The sequence below is a fragment of the Notamacropus eugenii genome, chromosome 5, assembly GCF_028372415.1.
Source record: "Notamacropus eugenii isolate mMacEug1 chromosome 5, mMacEug1.pri_v2, whole genome shotgun sequence".
NCBI classification, from domain to species: Eukaryota; Metazoa; Chordata; class Mammalia; order Diprotodontia; family Macropodidae; genus Notamacropus; species Notamacropus eugenii.
In genome coordinates this window covers 298,864,107-298,885,869 of record NC_092876.1, presented here as the reverse complement: position 1 = coordinate 298,885,869, position 21,763 = coordinate 298,864,107, and the positions used below count along the sequence as shown (strand labels likewise).

Below are 21,763 nucleotides of genomic sequence, written 5' to 3'. Positions count from 1 at the left end.
ATATATTCCTGCAAATGCCAGCAATAGTGTAATGGCAAGTAAAATAGGATCTTTTGCCATTTTTGTTTTACTAAAAGTGCCTCTGATTGCATAATGTGATTAAAGAAGATCTTTCCCACCCACTGATGGGCCTGCCCATAGTGGGAAGCTTGTTTAGGGGAGTTATTTTGTAGGAAGGTCCCAAGTATCTTTTGGTTTTTCTATTGAGGTACTAGGGCCAAGGGTTATGCCTTCTGGCTCTAAAAAGTGTATAAATACTCTGAGGGTCAGGTTTTACTTTGGAACTTACAGACTGGAAATGTTTCTTTGGCCTGAGAGACTCTAGGAAGCTGCTATGGACCTCCTTCATTACACCCCCCCCCTCCCCCCCCCCTCCCCCCAGTAATTGTGTATATTACATATATGGTCAGACATTTTGGAAGCATGTCTGTTGATTTTTGATTTCTCTGTATTTTCTCTGAAATTTTGATTTTCTCCGATACCTCTGTTTGATTAAAGTGATTGTTAACTCCTTGAAAGTTGCTTTCCTTTTATGAATGCAGATCTAAGAACCTGTGGTAGCAGGTCCCCCTGTGTATGTTGGGGTGCTTACTGTTACAAATAGCAATAAGACAAAAGAAAGAAATTAAAGATATAAAGATATGAGGACATAAAACTATCCCTACTTACTGATAGCATGATGGTCTACATAGAAAACCCTAGTGAATCAGCAAAGATAGTAACTGAGACAAGTAACAGTTTCATCAAAGCCACAGGCTACAGAATAAATCCTCAAAAATCAACCACCTAGCTGTATTATAACAAAATCCAAGAGACCATAATTCAAAGGGTAACAGCTTTCCAAATAACTACAAAATGCATAAAATGCTTGGGGATCTCTTTACCAAGGCATCAAAAATATTTTTGTAGATTCCATCATAAAATAAATTTTATGTTCTTTCTTAAATAAAGAACAACTTAAGTAGGTAGAGGAATATTCAGTGCTCATGGTTTAGATACGCAATATAATAAAAATAATAATACTGCCAAAGTTAACTTATAGTTTTGATGTTTTATAGTTTTATAGTATAGATTTGACCAATCAGATTATCAAAATAATACTTTATAAAACTTATAATACCAAAAAATTCATTTGGAAAAGCAAAAGATCCATAACATCAAGGGATATAATAAAAAGAGAACGAAAGGACAAGAGGAAACAAGAGGACAAAAAGAGAATATTTCCAGACCAGAAACTATTATAAAACAGCAGTCATCAAAACCATCTCATGTTGGTTTACAATAATAGAGAGGTAGATCAAGACAAGGGACACACACACATACACACAAATGCATAGCTCACAACCTGGAAAAAGATAGCATTATGGATAAGGTGCTGGTCTTGGAGTCTTGAGTTATAATCCTGCCATGGGCATTTACTTAGCCATGTGACCCTCAGCAAGTCACTTAGCCCTTCTCTGCCTCCATCTTCTAATATCTAAAATTGCAAAAATATTGGTACCTACCTCACAAGATTATGAGGACAGAACAAGATAGTATATGCAAAGTGTTTTGCAAACCTTCAAGTTCTGTATAAATGCTAGCTCATCATTATCATTTTCATCATTATTATTCATCTTAGTAAAAGGTTTTCATGAATTTCTGTGGCCAAGAAAAACTCATCCCCTGATAATCAGTTTTGTAATGATAAACTCCTCTGAATTTAGCTAAGTTGGTCCATAGGTGAAAGATGTAGTTTGTTGAATAAGATAATATTTATAAAGTGCTTAGAAGAGTTCCTGGCAAATAGTAGACTCTTAAAACTTATTCCCTTCCCCTCCCTATTGCCAGGTCCATAGATAAAATCTTTACAGCTTGATAGAATTTGCAAATCCTGCTAACAGGGTCACCCCCTTACCACAAGGAGGCATTAGAGAATGACAAGAGTAGAGACTTATATTTATAAGTTAATCTATCAATCTGTGATTTGTGTTGCCACCACACCAATACAAATTAAAACTCAACTATTATTTAGTAGGTAAGTTTTAGATAGTTGTCTCAAACTCATAATAATTTAGTCCATGGTCACATAGGTAGTGAGTGTCATAGGCAGAATTTGAACTCAGGTTTTCTTGACTCCAAGTCTCTTCACACTAATTTTCATGACATTTCTTCTAGTTAAAAAAGAAAAAAAATCCCCTCACCCAGGTTGGCTAATGTGTAATGTGTATTACTAGACCTCTGAGACAAGTTTATAGTTCACAAATCTATATGTCATGTGAAAGTATGCTTAATTAAGATTCTTCTGTTGGATGTCTTATTCAAGTAAAAAAAATTTCCATTCTGTGATGTCTTTTCAATTCCATATCCTTTTCCTTTATCTGCCTCTGACATTCTCTTTACCCTACTTAGTGCCTAAGTCACAAAGATCCCTACCATTTCCCTGTCCAGTCCTGATCACCTTTGGCTTCTCTACCTTTCCCTACCCATTCATAGCTTATACAATATGTGGAGAGTCCAATTGACATCACAAATAATTTATAGGGGTAAGCTACAGACTGGCCTGATCAGATAATACAATACTTTCAATAAATGACCCTCTTAAGAACAACAAATCCTTCTCACTCTGCCATGCTTGGCTTCTAGTAAGGCCCCTGAGCATCACCCAGTTAAACCCTGGGGAAAAGTGGGGAAGAAGGTCTGAAACTCACAACAGCCATCCTGATTCACTGAAATTTAACACTTCTCGACTTCAATTCCTTCTGAATATCTTTTATTTTCCTTTGCAAGTACCAAATAAAGATGGGCTGGGGTGGGGGAGAGTTCTCTCTTCTGTACAACATGTAAATAAATGAGTTATGATTCATGATTTATTTTTACTTTTTCTTTTGTTTTTAGAGACAATCAGGGTTAAGTGATTTGCCCAGGGTCACACAGCTAGTAAGTGTGAGAGGAGGACCTGAGTTCAATTTTAGTCTCAGACACTTATTAGCTGTGTGATCCTGGGCAAGTTACTTAATCCTGATTGCCTCCAAAAAAAAAAAAAAAAGTAAGTGTCTGATGTCAGATTTGAAAAACCCTCCTGACTTCAGGACCAATGCTTTATCCACTGCACCACCTAGCTGCCCCTGTGTTAGGATTTTTATAAAAAAGCTAATAGAACAGGAATAAAATGAGTTTAAATTATAACCTGAGGGACTGGGCCTAGACTTCAGATCTTCCAAACCATGAGCACTGAGAACACTGGAATGGGTTTTAAAAACAATATATTTGCATATATACATGAAATTAGGGGTGTGCTGGTAAATGTTGAACAACCAGTTCCACACACCACCCCCCCGCCAAAAAAGTTCACAAGACACTTTTAAGTTTACACTTCTTCACATTTTCACAATCATTTTAAGCCTAGACATTGAATAAAATAATAAATCAGTCCTGATTTATAGCATTTGAAGACTTCTGAAGTGGAAAAGCTCACACTGAAAATTTAACAACTGCCTCAAGTTGGTATGGTTCCAAACACACAGGCATGGAATCCTGAATGAACATGAGAAAATTCTTCTAGGAAGGTAGCATTTTCAGTTGATGACTTGACTGGACCTTAACCTTCATTCCCTGCAGTTTTGAAACAACTGAACATCTGCAGTGGTTTTGGTAGAATGTCCACAACTTCATTCAGCAACTCCTCTGAAGGAAAGAGTGCTCCAGGAGCTGCAGAGCAGATGGCCGATCATGCTGATCCCTGGGAGAATAAAAGGAAAAGCTTAGAAAAGTGGCTTCCAAGTAATATTTGGTTGTTCTGAAAATGAACTCACTTAAAAATTTGACCCCTTTGAAAAATGATAAAACACAAAATGTAAAATTAAAATATTTACATATACAAAGGCTCAAGACTAAGCCTCCCTCCCTTCCTCAACACTAGAACCTCTTAGTAACACCTCCACATTCATATGGCACTTGACGGTTTCCAAGGAACTTTCTTTGCAATCATCAGGGGAGGTAATTAACAAGGATGTAATTTTGTAGATTTCAAGGGATCTCAGAAGTCCTCTAGTTCACCTTCTTATTTTGCAGGTGAGAAAACTGAGGACCAAGATCACAAAGTTAATAATATGAGATCAGACTACTATCCAGGTGGTGTGACCCCAGAGCCAGTCAGCTCTTTCTTCTGAACCAAAATGCCTAGAAAGCATTCACTTAATGATAACTCCATGAGATGCTTTTATTGTCAAAATTTTGAGAAGTGGTTTAAACCTTTTATCTCTTATTTCTTCACCTTTTATTAACTTCTTAATTCCCTACAGTCTGCTTCAAACTCTTCTCTGGAAGGGCATCAATGACCTCCAAAATCACCAAGCTTTTGATCTGTTCTAATTCTCCTAATTAGACACCCCTATTCCTTTCTTCTGAAGTCTCTCTCTTCCTTCAATTTCCCTTTATATTATTCTCTTATTGTACTCTTCTCACCCTCTTCCTCCAGCTTTTCCTCTATCTCCTCTTCATGCTCTCCAGCCTCTACCTCCCCAAGCACTCCAGGTATTGATCTGGGGCCCAGATATTCTGAGGCTTCAATTGGGTTATAGTTCACTATATTTAGCCTCACTCAGACACACACTGCTCGATGGCCATCTTCTTAGTGCTGCTACCCTCCAGCCTTCCCCCCAACCCCACCCTTCCAACTCTAGCTCAGGGAACAGTGATCAAATTAAAACTAGTATTCTGGAAAAGGGCTTGTCAATCAATTGTCCTTATCACTCTACTCACCACCCTAGTGTTTCCCTCACCAAAATACCCCTCCCTAGCACCACTCCCCTATAGCTAGGTTCCCATTATTGCAAATAATGAATCTCCTGAAGCGATATTTTAATCAACGCTGCATATTTCTATTCAGCTGGAGCCAATGAGCATATTTTACCTGATTATAACTTTGACCAGAATGAATTATGAATTACTGTCACCACTTCAGAGCAATCATTATTTGGACTTAACTGTACATACAGTCTTCACCTATAGGAATATAAACTATTTGAATGGAAGGACTGTGTTGCTTTTTGAATTTTCATCCTTAGTACTTAGTTAGCATAAGGCCTGGCACATAGTAAGCTGTAAGCCCTTCATCAATCCTTTTTCATTCATTTAGTTGGCTCTTTCTCCTACCTCCAATATCAGACAATCCTTTCAACTTTCAACTCTTCCTTGGAGATCTCATCTGTTTCCATTTCTTCAACTAATCACCTCTATGATGATGATTATTCCTCTTCAACCACAACATTTCACCTCAGTTCCAGTGCTGAATCTCCAGCAGTTCAGATATTTCTACTAGTAAAGAAGACTGAGCTCCTCATGTCCCTCTCCAAGCAGCGACCTGTGCCCCCAACTCAAAACTCCCTGACTCCCAAGGCACCCATTTTACTTTTGGATAGCTCAAATTGTTAGGCAGCTCTTCTTGATCCAAAGTCTCCCTCCCTGAGACTTCCACCCACTGGCCCTAGTTCTACTCTCTGGGGACAGAGTAAGTCTAATCCCCCTTCCACATGAAAGCCCTTCAAATACTGGGAGGAAATGATCACATCTCCCCCTAAAACTTCTCTCATTCAACTGATCTTAGCTGTGTATCTTTGGCTTAACATTTTTAGGTTTCAGTTTTCCTCATCTATAAAATGAAAGAATTACACTAGGTGGTCTTTAAAGTCACTCTCCAGCCTAACTTTTCTATCTGTTTCCTATTTAGCTACATAATGACACTCTTTTTATTTCCTAAGGGAAGGATAGTTGTTGGTTTGAGTTTTGGGGTTTTTTTGGAGACAGGCAGAGTTATATGACTTGCTCAGGACCACACAGCTAGTAAATGTCTGAGGTCAGATTTTAACTCAGGTCCTCTTGACTCCAAAGCAGTTGCTCTATCTGCTGAATCACCTACTTGCCACAAGGGTAGTCTCAAAGAGCTGTGACAGGGTTGTAGAGGAAAAAGAGACCTTGATTTGGAGTAACAAAACCTCGTTACTAGTCAAAGGTCTGCCACTTACTTGTTGTGTGACCTCATAGAAGACATCTAACTTTTATGCACCATTCTTCCTCTGTAAATAAGGGGTTTGGGACTAGATGATGCCTGTTTCCTTCCAGTTCTGAGTCTACAGATTAAGATCCTAGTGAAAAATTAATGCCAACTATTGCAGACTGAAGTAAAACTAGGAAAGCAAAACATAAAGTATCTACAACTACATAAATACAAAGAATGTTTTAAAAAATGAATGTTGGGTAACTAGCATGACCAAACTTAGATCCCAAAAAGAGTTGAGAAAATGTACCTTTCTCTTCTTTGCAAAAGTGAGGGACTATAGATATGAAACACTATATTTTCTTTCAGAATTATAGGATCCTAGCACGAAAAGAGACCTCAGAGGCCATCCTTTGTAATCCCCCTCATTTTACAGTTGAGGAAATGGAGGTACATGGAGGATAAATGAATCATTCCATGTTATATAATAGTATGTGTTGATTAGTTTTGCTGAACTGCTTTTCCCTCTTTATTCTTTGTTACAAAGGATGGCAAAGAAATATATTTGAAATTGCATGTGATGTAAAAGAACAACAGATATCAATAAAAATGTAAAATCTGGGGGGAAAAGTTATTTTGATATATACAAACAAGCAGAAAAAAATCCCTCCATATTTCCTGGGTTTTATCCTCTGCCACTCCCCAGACTTCTTACCTGGTTAAACAGACACGTACAAAGTCTGCTGCATTTTCTGAAAAGTGGTCTGGTAAAGAAGGCATTAGCCCTCTATGAGTGCCAATGTAAAACATTGCTGCCATTCTGTCCATAGAAGCTAATGGTGGTTTCCCCGTGGCCATCTCAAATACAGTGCAGCCGATACTCCATATGTCTGACTTCCTTCCATAGCCGGATTCATTGATGACTTCGGGTGCCATCCAATATGGTGTCCCATGCATGGATTTAAGCATTTCACTATGAGTGCCTGTTAAGCTCACATAGGCTAAACGCCTGGCGCATCCAAAGTCAATCAGCTTTATTATTCCAGTGGGCATGAGCATAACATTATTCCCTTTTATATCTCTGTGCACCACACAGTTCTCATGCAAATAGGCTACACCTTGGAGAATTTGCTTGGTGTATTTGGAGACCACCATTTCAGGCAAGGGCCCAAAACGGTTTATAATGCTAGAAATGGAGCCACCAGGAACAAACTCCATGAAAATACTTACAAGGTTCTTTTCCAAGCATGTTCCCAAGTAGGCCACAATATTGACATGTTTCAGTACCTTAAGCAAGTTCACTTCTTCCTGCAGTTTCTGATATTCTCTCTCATTAGCTACTTGATCAGAGGTATCCAAAGCTACTTGTTTGACAGCTATAAGTTGACCCTGACTTGTAAGACCACAGTATACCTAGAAGTAAGCCAAATATTAATCATTAAGAATGAATCACCCAATATTGGGGCATTTTGATAAGTCTAGTTAATAAGCATTTACTAAGCACTTACTAAGTTCCAGGCACTGAACTCATTTCTCAGCCCTGTCTTCCTTCCTCCTCAATCTCAAGTTAACCTGAATTAAAAGTCTTTAAGGAAAATGCAACTTAAATTATCCCAATGAATTGGAAGTGGAACTGAGGTTGGAAGGGAAAATATCTGAAGAAATGTTGTTCCTTTTTAAATGGCTCTTATAAATACTATATATAAAACTATCACCCAAATGCCCCTTATAAGATTTAGGGAATCCTGAAGGTTAAGGGGCTACTAAGAGACCCACTAGAATTTGCAATAGCTATGCAACAAGCCCCTCACCTATTTCTGCTAATTCGAAAAGGGTTATTTACACAGGTGATGGCAGAGACCCTTAAGACTCCATAAAACTTTGAATTTATACAGAATAGAAACAATTATTAAATACTATAAACTTGCATGCAAATAATCTACTATATATCTGTTATTCAACTTATTAAGTTGAATAACATAACTACTTATGTTAAGTAGTCACATCTCTAGTATATTTAACAAGAAGTAGGAAAAGGCGATTAAGAACCAGCAGTGTCAAATAAGGGAAACATTTCTCATCCTTATCTCCTTTTTTCTTCTCCAAAGAATCAAATATTAATTCAAGCAGTCCATGCTAGAGTGCTTTGACTGTTCCCTTCTTGGCTCTATCAACTGCTGGCACAGGTACGAACAAGAAAAAAACAGAAAATTCAGAAGGTGATGTCAAGAATGAAGCTATGCCAAACTTGTGACAGAGAATATCATTGCCCTGTGATGTAGACAATTCAATTCAATAAGTACTTATTAAGTACTTACTGCAGGGCACTATGTTAGTTACTGGGGATGTAAAAACAAGAAATAGTACCTCTCTCCAAGGTTATATTATATTGGACATTCTGTGCTCAAGACCTCAGATAGATGGTAAATGGTCAATTATTTTAAGGAATTCTTAATTATGACTAAGGGAAAGCTACAAGGGGGTCCCTCTAAGTCGAGTGGATTGGAGGTGAGCATATCCATTTGGATATTTTCCATAAAAAGACCACAGTGGCAGCAAGTAAGGAGTAATGCTTCAGTGACATTTTAATAAGGCACAGAAAGTACAGGCAGTCATGGGGGCTAAGGTAACATAAAGGTAGAGGTATAGGGATGGGGAATGGGATGATAGAGCGAGGTAGACAGTGGAGGAAAGAGAATGGGGATGGGGAGGAGCAAAGAGAGTCATATAACTGTGGATCAGAATTGGGAGCACTCAGGTAGCATGGACCCATAGCTGATTGGAGGAGCACTAGAGGGGAGGGAGCAGAAGTTTTGGGTCTCATTTTAATAGAATTATATAGACTTTTATCTGTGCTACCTTAGGGAATAGTTCATTAATATATCCTCCTTATCTCAAAATTATTAGCAACATCTTAGGATTAGTTCATTTGCTAGTGTTCTTCCAGTCTTACTAAGTATATCTGGGGCTTATCTGAAGTTTATAGACCATGGGCAGTTAACTGGACAGAAGGGCCCTTACAGTAAAGCCTAGATAGCTTCCCTCCTGATTTAGTACACAGTCTCAGGATGTGGCCTTGGTTAGTTCATGAGACAGTTTCCAGTGGCTCCTATGCTCCCCTATTTTATGAGACAGTTTGCAAGTAGCAGTTACGCTTCCTTAATTTACAGGACAGTTTCTAAGTGACTTCTAAGTTTCCCTTTGCAATCTTACTTCCTTCTATTGTTAGTTTATATTAGCTACTTGTAAACTTCCTATACTAACTAGAAGACAGGGTAGGGGTGAAGGTGTCAAAGGACCAGAACAAGATGTAATTTAACATTAGCCCAGTGAATCAAGATTTTCAGAGTCAAAGGGAATAAGATTTTGGGAGGACCTCAGACACACAAAAAGAAAACCACTGAGCTACACTGCTCTGTCACAATTTCATTTTACCCAATTCTCTTGTAGTTCTTCCTTTTAACTCAGTAGTCAGAGTAAAAGGGCCAGTATAGGCTTGCACTGTTTCTGATTTTTGGAGCTGCTTCCGGATTTCCACATTGATAAGGTTATTGACAATAGCTACTCTCTTCCTCCCTTTTCCATAGATCAATTATCATGCTGTCCTGATTGTGATAACACTATGATGAGGGGAGTTGATTATCTATTCCATATTGTACAAAGGTTAAAGAAGCATTTTCTGAAATTTTCACTTGCTGGGCCCCAACAGTGACATTTTCTTGTGTTACTCACCGTGCCATATGCGCCCTTCCCAAGGATTTCACCTTTGGTCCATAGGACAGGCTCTTCATGCTTTAAACTGTTTTCTGAAAATGACTTTTCATTTAAACTGAAGAAAGGCTTTTCCTTGTCAGAGAGCCAGAAATTGTTACTGTACTTCTGCAAAAGTAAAGTAAAAGAATAAGAAAACCATTACAATATGCAACTAGGACTGAAGCAGAGGGAGAAGCCTCCCAGCTTTTGCTGGAGGAACATGTTCACTGTGACAGACTTCTTCAAGATCTATGGTGCTTTATTATAATTCTGGCTATGCAGATTTCTCAAACAGTGACCTGGCAAGATTTTTCAAGGACATGCTTCTGATTTGTTAGCTGTATTTATTTTAAGGTACACTTTATTTAAGGGGTCTATCGTCTGTTTGTTCGTGCTCTACAAATGAAAAGCAAAGCATTGTGGTAGAAAGAACACTGATCAGAAGAGCTGGGTTCATATGCCCAAAGGGCTATAAAAATGTGTATACCCTTTGACCCAGCAATATTCCTTTTAGGACTGTATCCCAAGGAGATCACAAAAATGGGAAAAGGACCTACCTGTACAAAAATTTTAACAGCTCTTTTTGTGGTAGCCAAGAACTGGAAATTGAGAGGATGCCCATCAGTTGGGGAATGGCTGAACAAGTTGTGGTATATGATTGTAATGGAATATTATTGTCCTATAAGAAATGATGAACAGGCAGACTTCAAAAAAACCTGGAAAGACTTATAAGAACTGGTGCTGAGTGAAGTGAGCAGAACCAGGAGAACACGGTTCACAGAAACAGCCACAGTATTCGATGACTGACTTGGATAGATTTAGCCCTTCTCAGCAATGCAATGACCTGAAACAATTCCAAAAGATTCATGATGGAAAATATCATCCACATCCAGAGAAAAACTATGGAGTCGGAATGCAGAGTGAAAGAGACTATTTTCTTTTTTGTTTTGTTTTGTGTTGCTTTTTTCTTCTCATGGTTCCTCCCATTTGTTCTAATTCTTCTAATGTGAACTAATGTGAAAATATATTTAATAGGAATGTATATGTAGAGCTTATATCAGATTGCATGCTGTCTTGGGGAGGGGAGAGGGGAAATAGGGGGAGAAAATTTAAAACTTATGGAAGTGAATGTTGAAAACTAAAAATAAATAAGATAAAAGAAAAAGAAAAGTTGGGTTTACCTTCTTCATTTATACTGGGCAAAAATTACTTCATTTCTAGCACACTCTGCATCCTTGTCTAGACTCAGGGCTTCTTAAACTTTTTTCCATTTGAGACCCTTTTTCACCATTCGGCAGTGTTCGCTGGCATTGTGTGGCCAGAACCAAGACTGCATTGAAGCTGCTCGATGCCACGTAGGCAAGCACTGCCAGAAATATCTCAGATTCATTATGCATTGGATTTTGAATTAATTTTTGGTCATTTTTTGTGACCCCATATGGGATCTCGACCCACAGTTTAAGAAGCATTGGTCCAGAGCATAGGAATAATACTACTCATCCAATCACCTATTTCACTGGCTTGAAATTAGATGTATGAAAACACATTGCAGGCTATGGAAACAAGACTTTTAAAAGGTACTATTGCCTGTGAGAGCATGGTATTCCCATTCAGATGAAATTTAAACCAAAAGACAAATCTGCAGTCATTTCAAGCAAAAGAGCCTGTGTACATGTGTGCTAGGAGAACAAGCCTCTACAAACCATGGAGGACATGTATGTCTAGATGTGTGATTTGGGCTAAGCTGTTTCCCCTCAATAGGCCTCAATTTCATCTATTAGATGGGGAGTTTGGGCTTCTTAAGAAATGGTTCTTAACCTTTTTTGTATTACAGATTCCTTGTAAATCTGGGGAAGTCTTTCTACCCCTTCTCAGAGAAAAACACATAAGATTATAAAGGAAACCTCTTGTTAAAATGCAATTGTCAGAATATTTTAAAATATAAGTTTGTGAACCCTAGATTAAGAAGGTCTAGAATATAATCTCCACTGTCCCTTCTAGCCCTAAAACACCATGCTCCATTGTACAGTGATGTATAGCTTCCTACATCTGAACCGTGTCTCCAAGTATCACACTTTCATTGTCTGGAGATTCCACATTCTTTATATACTTTCTCACTGTCACACGCGCATGCTCCAAATGCACTCACATAACGCAGACTTTTATTGTTGGGATTATTATTGCTGTTCAGATCTGTGATTTTGTCAGTGTGGTGCACTCTTTGTGGGCAAACTGCATCCACTGATGCTGACCAGCAACTTATCTGTAACTGACAGTCTTAGTCACCAGATGACAGGGTCACAATCTACTTTCCCCTCCTTCCACTAGAGAAAGTGTGGTAGAGTAGAAAAGGGACCAGATTTGGAGTAAGGGGATTTGGGTTCAAATCTCATTTCTGCCACTTACCTGTATGAAACTGAGCAAGTCACTTAACTGCTCTGGGCCTCAGTTTCCTCAGCTGTAAAACCAGTAAGATAGGAATAAAAGATCTTTAAGTAACTTTCTGTCTCAAAATCAATGATCCTAATTTTGTGGGGGGGTCTTTTTAAGTCTGGAGCATGTTAAAGTAGAAAAAGGGCTAGATTTGAACTCAGAAAACTTAAATTCAAGTCCAGCTTTGCCACTTACTACCCCAGCTCTCCACTCTTTACCTTTCTTAATCACTGGTCAGCCACTGGCAGCAAAGGATCTGGAGAAGTCTTCCTAAAGCTAGGGCTCTGGGGACACTCCTCCTGTCTTACCATATGGTAGGGATTGCTCTGAAATAGCTTTTAAGGAGGAAAGGAAGTTTCTTGACATTCTAAGTTAATTAGCTATGTGACATTGGGCTAGTCTCTTTACAAAATTTGAAAGTTAGAAGGGGTTTTGGCTGTTGTTGTTTCTTCTTCATTTTGTTTTGTTTTGTCCAGCTATTGCTAGACCACCAGATAACAGGAGCATCAAAATGTGGACATATTGTTTCAGTACTTGCTTCATCATTTTACTCATGGAAGTGCCTTACTATGTGGTATGGATACGGTGTGTAAATTGAGGTTTTCACATCATCATTTTAGAGAGGGTTTATCTTCACTAGGATTGACCTCTAATTGGAATGGTTCCTAAACTGGCTTCAAGTTTCTTTTCCCCCCAACCTCATCAAATTGCTGATTTGTGAAAAATGCTTAGGGGCATCAGGAAAACTGTGACTTAAAGGAACCAGGCAGGGAACATAGCACATATGATCATTCTATGATTTACTTAGTTGAGTTTTTTGTTTGTTTGAGACTGGATCTCCTTATCTTGCTAGAAGTACAGACCGTTCACAGCCTCATCCCACTGCTGATCAGCATGGAAACTTTGACCTCCTCCATCTCTGATGTAAGATGGTTCACCCCTCCTTAGGCACCAGCAGCATGGTACTACCCCCCCACCCCGCATGCCCATATTGACATCGGACTTGGTATGGCTATCTGACTGACTTTAATCCAACTGCAGCTCAGAATTCCTTAGCTCAATGGATCCACAATCCTCAACCTTCCTCCTCTCAGGGATTATAGGTATGTGTCACCGCACATAGCATGTTTAATTTATAAATTCAGGTTTTCATTCAGGCTTTACAAAATGAAGTACAAAAGTTAGAAAACCATTTAAAAAAAGCTAAGGCTCAAAATTCAGTAATAACACTTCCCTCTCTGAAGTCTTAGGTTTAAGCTAATGGTACTAATAGGGTGATCTAAGAACATATAAACACTAATTTCTAGGGGCAAGCAATAGATCATCTTCTCAAAAAAAAAAAGTGCTGTGTGTTTGTTTTTTGATGTCCCATGATCTCTAATGAGGCAGCTGGATAGCACAGTGAATAGGGGACTAGACCTGGAATCAGGAAAACTTGACTTCAAATGCAGCCTCAAACACTTAATCTATTATGTTACTCCGGGCAAGTCACTAAATTTCTTTCTGACTCAGTTTCCTCTTCTACAAAATAGGATAATAATAGCACCTATCTCCCAGGGTTGTTAGGATAAAATATTTGTAAGGTGCTTTGCATATCTCAAAAGCACCATACACAAACTAGCTTGACTATTATATAATATATACAATGGTCTGACTATTCTAGAATGTTAACCCAAAATTATATTTGAACACATTATGATCTTTTTCTTATTCAAGATTTCTAAAAGTATTGCCTCAAATCTTGAGAGAAAGTCATGTTGGAAGACACTGGGGACTATGACAGTTTGGATATCTCCTCCTGCCAAGTTAGAAATAGCTTAGATATAGATTAATGTTAAATTCAATAAAATTGTTTCCGGCAGACTTGAGACTAAATCAAGGACTACAGTATTAGTAGTAATATTTTTCCTTCAACACTATGTCCTCTAAACTCCTAAAGAACTTTCTCATTGATCATCCATTTGGCGACTAATCACATGGTGTCTTGTAGCATCTCTTGTAATGCTATAACTAGTGTAACTAGGGCCCAGTTAGTGAGAATTCCCTAAAATGTTCCTTATATTGCACTGCAGTTAAAACTTCAAATAATGCCAATCTGAATGCATTTCAGGGGATTCTCCCTAACTAGGTCCTGGCTGTAACTGTTTATCTCTTGTACTATTAGTCATATTTTCACTAAATTTCTTTTTTTAGCTGCTTGAGAGCAGGGATTATACTTATATTCCAAACAAAATCTACACTCTTTAAATATAATAAATACTTGGTAAGTATTTGTTGATTGATCAAGCATATTAATGTTTTGACAATTAGATGTGCTGTTGAATAAAATCATAGTCTATTTACAGAGACACTTTGAATTTAATTTCCATGCAATGTTATACCTGGATTTTGAGTCTTGTTGCTTCTTTGTCAGGGTCTTGGATGGTATTTCCTCTTCCGCTGATGGCTGAGTTTTGTGTTTCAGCATTTGTGTCACGTGTCACCATTTGCCAGGACTTTGTGTCTTTCTCATCAAGAGCTAATAGTTCTGCTGCTAGACAACCTAGTAATTCATCTGTCACTTGTTCATTATTTTCAGAGTCTAGAGTGTCCATAGAAATTGAACTTGTAACACTTACGTATTTTTCAGCATTCTCATATATAATTGACTTATTTGCTAAACTGCTGTCTTCCATCGAATGTGTCCAATTTGGGCTTAGAGATGCCTCAGAAGATGCACTTTTTGATCTCTCTGGAAAAGAGAAAGCACTCAGTGCTTGATGTTCACTGGGGTCTGTTGGGGTCTCAGGCAAAGTCTGGCTGACTTTTAGATTTCCAAGAGTCTCTATACTGAATTTTTCTTGTAATATGGACTCAATGGCATTCTCCTGACTTTGCCTTAACCAGATATTCACTGTAGTTACAGATTTGGTCTGATGTTTCTCTTCAAGCTCATACAGATCTCTGAGGCTTGTGGCAAGTATCTCACTGGGGGAATGGCCTTTGTCATTTAAGGATTGTTCCACAGAAACTTTTTCCACACTAGACAAATCTGAGCTAGGTGTGGATTCATTCTGTGGTCGGTATGCAACAAAGTCCTCTGGAGACTGAATGGAATTAAGGTCCTGAGCTCCATCTTTATGAGGAGAGGTATTTTCTGAAGATTTCATGTGCCAATCAGGTTCTGAAATGACATCATTTTCCATATTTTCTATGACACTTGCTGTTGACTTGTGGTTTTTTTCTTTCAAAATTAAACCTTTATGCTTTTGTTTAATGCCAAGAGAACTCTTTGGAGGTTTTGTATGTCCTTTTTTCTGGGAAATTCTTACTCTCCCATTGCCATTTCTTTCATTATGTGTGGAACGACATTTGTTTGAAAGACATCTTCCAGCTGGAGCAGAACTTGTTTCCCTGTAGAACTTGTTTTCCTGACGCCCAGCTTCTCTGACATGACAATATACAGGAGTCCCAAACATTTCATAAATTCCTGGTCCTTTGTCAGTTGAATTGATTTCCTTGAACATATCACTATATTTCAGGTCCAAAAAATTAAATTTTGACTTTGCTGGAGGAACAGAAATGGGAACAGTAGTCTTCTTTGGTTCAGAATTTTTACAGATACAGGGAAATCCTTGCCTTTGGGGTTTTAAAGCATGGAGGTCTAATGGTTTCTCCTCTGTGTGTGGTCCTCTCCTTTGAAGTTTGGTTGATTGCCTGGGCTTGGACTCATCAAGTCCTAAAGGGGGAAACACTTGCCTTTTCATGCTTGCTTTCTGAACAGTAGGTTTGATGGAACCCTCAATAGAAATTGGGGGACTCTGAGACGTCTTGCTGTTCATCTTTGTCTTTGAATCCAATTTCTTCCTGCAGGTCTTCATCCTGCGTTTGTCATTTTCTTGGTGAACAAGTCTATGGAAGGTGTTGCTATTGCTATGAAGAGTACTCTTTCTCTTTGAGAGACCCTGTTTGGCCATGGCTGGTTCCCTAGGGCATTCATTTCCAGGAAAAGTAATGCAGACCAGAGGTACCATTTCACTCACTTCTGCTGCCGTTGTTTCTGATCCTGCTATTTTCGTGAATGTCTCTCTGTCCATGTGGCTTTTGGATAGTTTTGCTGTAGGGTCAGGAGGGATAACAGTGGGAATGGTTGTAAAGACAAGTTGTGAAATGTGATTTTGCTCACTTGTCCCATTTGTATGCTGTGATGTACTCTTCAGATTGGGAAACTCATTTCCAGAACTTTCACTCTGGCCTTGTGTCATTACTGAAGGGTTAACTTCTTGGAGCTTGGTCTGAGTGGCGTGTATGATTCCCTGTTCTTGTTCATGGTTCTTACTCCTTAAGCTATGTTGATTTCTTGATGTTGTACAATGAGTATTTTCCTCTTCAGTATCTCTTATTTCACCATCATGGGAATCAATCTCTTTGTCTTTGGAAATGTTGTCTTCTTTTAAAATGTCCTCATTCTCGATGGATACCCACAACAGACCTTTTTCAAAGTGAGAATCTTCAAGGTAAACACCATTTTCATCTTTCCTTTGCTTTAGATTTCCTTCCCTTTCCAGATGCTCTCTCAAGCCCTCACCTAACGAATGCCAATGATCCTTCTGAAAAGAGCACATGTTCCTAGACCAAATGGAATTGTAGCTGTCAAATGTTCTGAGACTATGGTTCACAAAGACTTTAGACTGGGTTTGTTGCAATTTATTTGATAACTGAAAGCCGTCAGATCGACTGATGAGTTCTATGAGACCAGGCATAGGACATATGGTGCTTGTAACATGTCTTCCTGTCTTTTTAAGAAGCTTGTTATTTTCTAGAAGCACAAGTTGACTTGACCCAGTAGGCAAGAATGATAACTGTGGTAAAGGAAATTAGAAGAAAAGAATGAAAATTTTGATAAATATTAGAATGTTAAATGGCAATAGTTACATATTCCATGGTCCTAAGTTAACACCAACCAGAATGTTCTTTGTTCAGTGCCACCTTCTAGAATGGTGGGACAGTGGCCATAATAAAAGGATCCACAATAGATCCTAGTTTTTATAATTGGAATCTCATTTCCAATAGTCTTTAAGCGTTTTTGAGAATAAAAAGGAAAAATTAATTGATTTGGTTTTATTTTTAAAGGACCAGGCTTATCTTAAGATTCATAGCTTTACATACTTGAACAATAAATGTCCTGTTAAATAAGACTATTTTTTATTAAGGACAACAGACATATAACTTCCTTCTATTTGAATTTTCATAATAATTGGTAGAAGTCTTTTGAAATTCATTTGATTAATTCAAAATTACTTTATGCTTATGTTGCAACATTGATAATCATGAGACTTCCAACATACATTAGAATGCTGATGATGAGTGCTTATCTAGGTGAATCACAGCTAGATGAATGTCTTAGCAATACTACATCCATGATGTCTAAAATTAGTCACCATAGGTGATGTAAAATAGACAGACCCTTGTCTTTTCAATTTCAAGATTCAATTTCAAGCTGAGCTGGCTTTTGTTCTTTGCCTCCAGAGGTCAGTATAACCTAATGAAAGAAATCTAAGTACACGCCTGTCTATACATAGAAACTGAAAACAATTTTTTAAAAATACTTTTAAAATTTACTCTTTTTTGTCTTTTCATCCTCTGGGCATTATGCAGATTCCATAGTTTATTGTAACAGTATTTTCACAGGTACACATGGGAAAAGGTAGCTAATTTGGGCTTTATATTATTTAATACTTCTTTCTAATAATCACTGCAGGATACCTGTGTATGAGGATAAAGGGTCAATATGAACATGGGAGTTAGAAAGAAAAAGAAGCCACATAGTCTTTTTCAGATATATTTTCTTATCTCTAAATTAGAATTTTCCTCCATCTCAAAGAGATGCCTGAAGAATAAATGCTGTCTCAAGTCACATTTATCCAGCGCCTGAATTCTTCCTTGATAGCACATATCAGCTTTTAGGAGAGAGAATCAGCCTTGAAGCTGGACAGACAGAAGTCTAAGTCTCAGCTCTGACACATGCTGACTTCATGAGCTGGGGCAAGTCATTGGAGCTTCCCAGAGCTCTATGCCAATGGTGTTCAGTTGAAACAAATTCCCTGCAGGCCCATATTGACTTAGACTACCACAAATTAACACTATCTATGTTGCATTGTATTTTTATTTATTTTTGTTAAACTTTTCTCAATTACACTTTAATCTAGTTCTTGCTGCAATCTAGAGTTTTGAGGGCTACTTATGGTCAATGAGCCAAGTTTGACATCTCTATTCCAGGTATTTATCTAAGACTATAAAACACAGAAGAGGTGCTGACCTGCCTTGGTAGAGGGAGTTTCCTCATCTGGGAGTAATCGCACTCTATCCCATCTTCTCTAGCAAATTGCTCTCTCTGTCATCCCTACTCTATCACTAATCTTCAAGCTCTCTCAATCTACTGGCAGATTGCCTAATACCTACACACATGTTTCCCAAATCCTAAACAAAACAAAACAAAAACTTTCACTCGATCCATCCATCCTTGCTAGCAGTTTTCCTACATGTCTTCCCTTGTATGACTAAACTTGAGAGGACCATCTGTAATAGGTGTCTCCATTTTCATTTTCTTCTTAACTTTGCAATCTGGCTTCTGACCTCATGAATCAAATGAAATTCTCTCTCTAAAGTTACTAATAATATCTTAATTGCCAGATGAAATGGGCTTTTCTTAATTGTCATCTTTCTTGATCTCTTTGCAACATTCAACATAGTCAATCACCCTCTTCTCTTTAAGACACTATTCTATCCCTGTTCTCCTCCTACTTGGTTCAATGTTCCTTCTCAGTTTTTTCGCTGGATCTCCATCCAGGTCATATCACCTAACTTTAAGTATCTCCCAAGGCTCTGTCTTGAGCCCTCTTCTCTTCTTCCTCTCTGCTATCTCATTTGAGAATCTCATCGACTCCCAGAGATTCAATTATCATTTCTATGCAGATGATTCTCAGATCAATTCATAAAGCCCTAACCTCTCTTTTGACCGCTAGCCTCATCTCCAGTAACCTACTGAATATCTTGTATTTGATGACCTGTAGATTTCTTAAATTCAATGGTCCAAAACTGAACTTATCTTTTCCTTCAAACCCTCTCCTCTTCAAATTTCCATATTGCTGTTGAAGGTACCACCATCCTCCCAGTCACCCAGGCTTACAAGCTAAATGTCATCCAAGAATCCTTACTCTCTCTCACTACCCCAACCCTTTCCATCTTATGAGTTGAGTCCTATCATTTCTACCTTTGTAACATCTTCAGCATATTCTCCATTCTCTTTTGTAACACTGCCACTACACCAGTGCTGACATACCACCTTACACCTGGTCCTTTCTACAATAGCCTGCTGGCTAATCTCCCTGCCTCAAGCCTCTCCCCCTCACTTTCCAGTCCATCCCCTACACAACTGCCAAGATGATCTTCCTTATACACAAGTCTGACCATATCACCCTGCCCCTCATTCCACAAACTCTAGTGGCTCCCTATTACCTCCAAGATCAAATATAAACCAGTATTTTGTTCAAAACCCATGTTAACCTCCTTCCTTTCCAGTCTTCTTACACCTTGCATCCTTCCACACACTCTGTGCTCTAGTGACACCAGCATCCTTGTGGTTCCTTACACAAGATACTCCATCTCTCAATTCTGGCATTTCCTCTGGCTATTCCCTATGCCTGGAATTCTCTCCCTCCTCATCTCTGCCTCCTAGTCTCCCTGGTTTCCTATAAGTTGTAATTGAAGCTGTTTACATTTTTTTCTCCTCCATTACACTGTGAGCTCCTTGAAAAACAGGGGTTGTCTTTTACCTTTTTTTTTGTTTGTATGTCTAGCATTTGTCACAGTGCCTAGTACATAGTAGGCACTTAAGATTACTAAGAGTTCCCCCTTGTGTTATATTTCATTATAAACCCTATTGTGGTGAAATCACAGGTCCAGTGCTCATCCTTATCCCTAAATTAGTATTTCATATTCCTGCAGGACACTAATTGATGAAATAATTTGATGGCTTAAAGTAACCCTTTAAAACCTTTAAATAATAACAGCAAGGAGATTAAACATAGGGAAAACCTAGCTTCATATACTTCTGCTAAAAACATTATTTGAATTCTAGGCATGCAATAATGAAGCAAAGTTATTATTGTAATTTATGAGAAGGATTAACAGCAAATGCCATCCAGTATCTCCTTAGAAGGAAACATTTCCAGGAAATAAAGACTAAATTTTCAGTTATTGAATAGGACTTCTTAGCTGGAAAAGGTTTCTTAGCTTCTCGTTCTGTTTTTATTTCAATTATTCTAAAGTAACATCTTACCTCAGTTCTTTGTCTACTGACTTTGATAGCAGGTGGGGTAAAACCTTAAAAAAAAGATTAATAACATATTGAATATTCCTAATAGTGAACTTGCAGTCAAATTGGGTAGGGTGTTGGTATGGAGGAGGATGTTTCTGGCCAAGGCTTATTGGAGAGGGACATGAAAGTTAAGTATGACACGCTGTGGAAGTATTGCATTGGATCATAGATTCAGAGCTAGAAAAGACATTAGTCCAGGGCCCTCACTCAACAGATGAGATAGAGTGACTTGTCCAAAGTCATAAAGATTCTAAATGGCAGTCAGGATATGAACCTAGGTCCCTGGCTCCAAATTTAGAACTCATTTTACAGTGCCACAATGGAGCTCTAATTGTACCCTCAATTCGATCCCTGGATCTCACGTTTCTAAGTGAGCCATGTGCCTTTCCTCTGTGCCTGATTCACACTTAGAAGTAGGGGTTTGCTGAAACCAGCTCAAAGCAGCTTACAAAAGTCACTTGTAAAATTTTCGGTGTGAGCTCAAACACCTCAGAAATTGGCAAATGCCACAAATTAAGGTTTGATTTATTGTTTTGTTGAATGTCTAGACTTAAGAAAGTAATGGAGAAAATGTTAATAATTAAAATTAAATTTCAAACTTTCTTATGCATAGATTCCCTTCACACACACCTCCAGAAAGGCAGTTATTAAATGTTTACCAGCATACCAGCCTGGGATTACTTTTAATATCAAATTTAAGGGGATCTCATAAACTGGAGGTGAGTTGCAGTGGAAGGTTATTGGCCCTCAAAGTAAGACAGGCTTGAAAAGAAGAGGTAATAGAAAAAAGTACTAGTCTTGAGTCTGGACTCTGGGAAAGAGGCAATAGGCCTCTTTACCACAAGGAAGTGGTGAAAATCATAATTTGACAGCTGGGATTACCTTTCTCACTATATTCCACTGGTTCTTGTGGTGGGTCCTTCTTGTTCTAACCCTAAACTCTATTTTCTCTATACTCTAAGCTATATTTTCCCATAAAACTGAGGCTCTATTGAAGGCCTTTCACCAATTCAAGAGTCTCCTAATGTAGTCCCATCATTACTGCATTACTATAGATCTATGTGTGCTACCCAGCATCTATTAAGTATCCAAGAATTTCCATCTCTTTGACGTACTGGTACTTTTCCAACTTGGCAAATGGCTGTACTAACATAGCTACTGGAGGACAGCCCAGACAAATTAGATGTGTTTGGCATGGTCGCAGGAGTAAATGAGGAAATCATTAAGACAGACCACCACCT

General features: G+C 38.3%; 1 protein-coding gene across 3 annotated transcripts in view; it reads right to left on the bottom strand.

Annotated features, from left to right (window-relative positions):
* Nucleotides 1-416: 416 nt before the first annotated feature.
* MAP3K19 (mitogen-activated protein kinase kinase kinase 19) overlaps nt 417-21,763 on the bottom strand; it is a 79,901-nt gene continuing 58,554 nt past the window's right edge. The window contains exons 11-15 of one of the 3 annotated variants that reach the window (XM_072613238.1): nt 20,484-20,527; nt 14,545-17,004; nt 9,710-9,856; nt 6,693-7,390; nt 417-3,721 (exon numbers count right to left, since the gene is read on the bottom strand). In XM_072613238.1, the coding sequence (XP_072469339.1) occupies nt 3,655-3,721; nt 6,693-7,390; nt 9,710-9,856; nt 14,545-17,004; nt 20,484-20,527 (3,416 nt within the window). In that variant the 3' untranslated portion in view covers nt 417-3,654. Of the gene's footprint in view, nt 3,722-6,692; nt 7,391-9,709; nt 9,857-12,136; nt 12,189-14,544; nt 17,005-20,483; nt 20,528-21,763 lie in introns of those variants that run through there. The other 2 variants (XM_072613239.1, XM_072613240.1) reach the window with 2 other exon arrangements.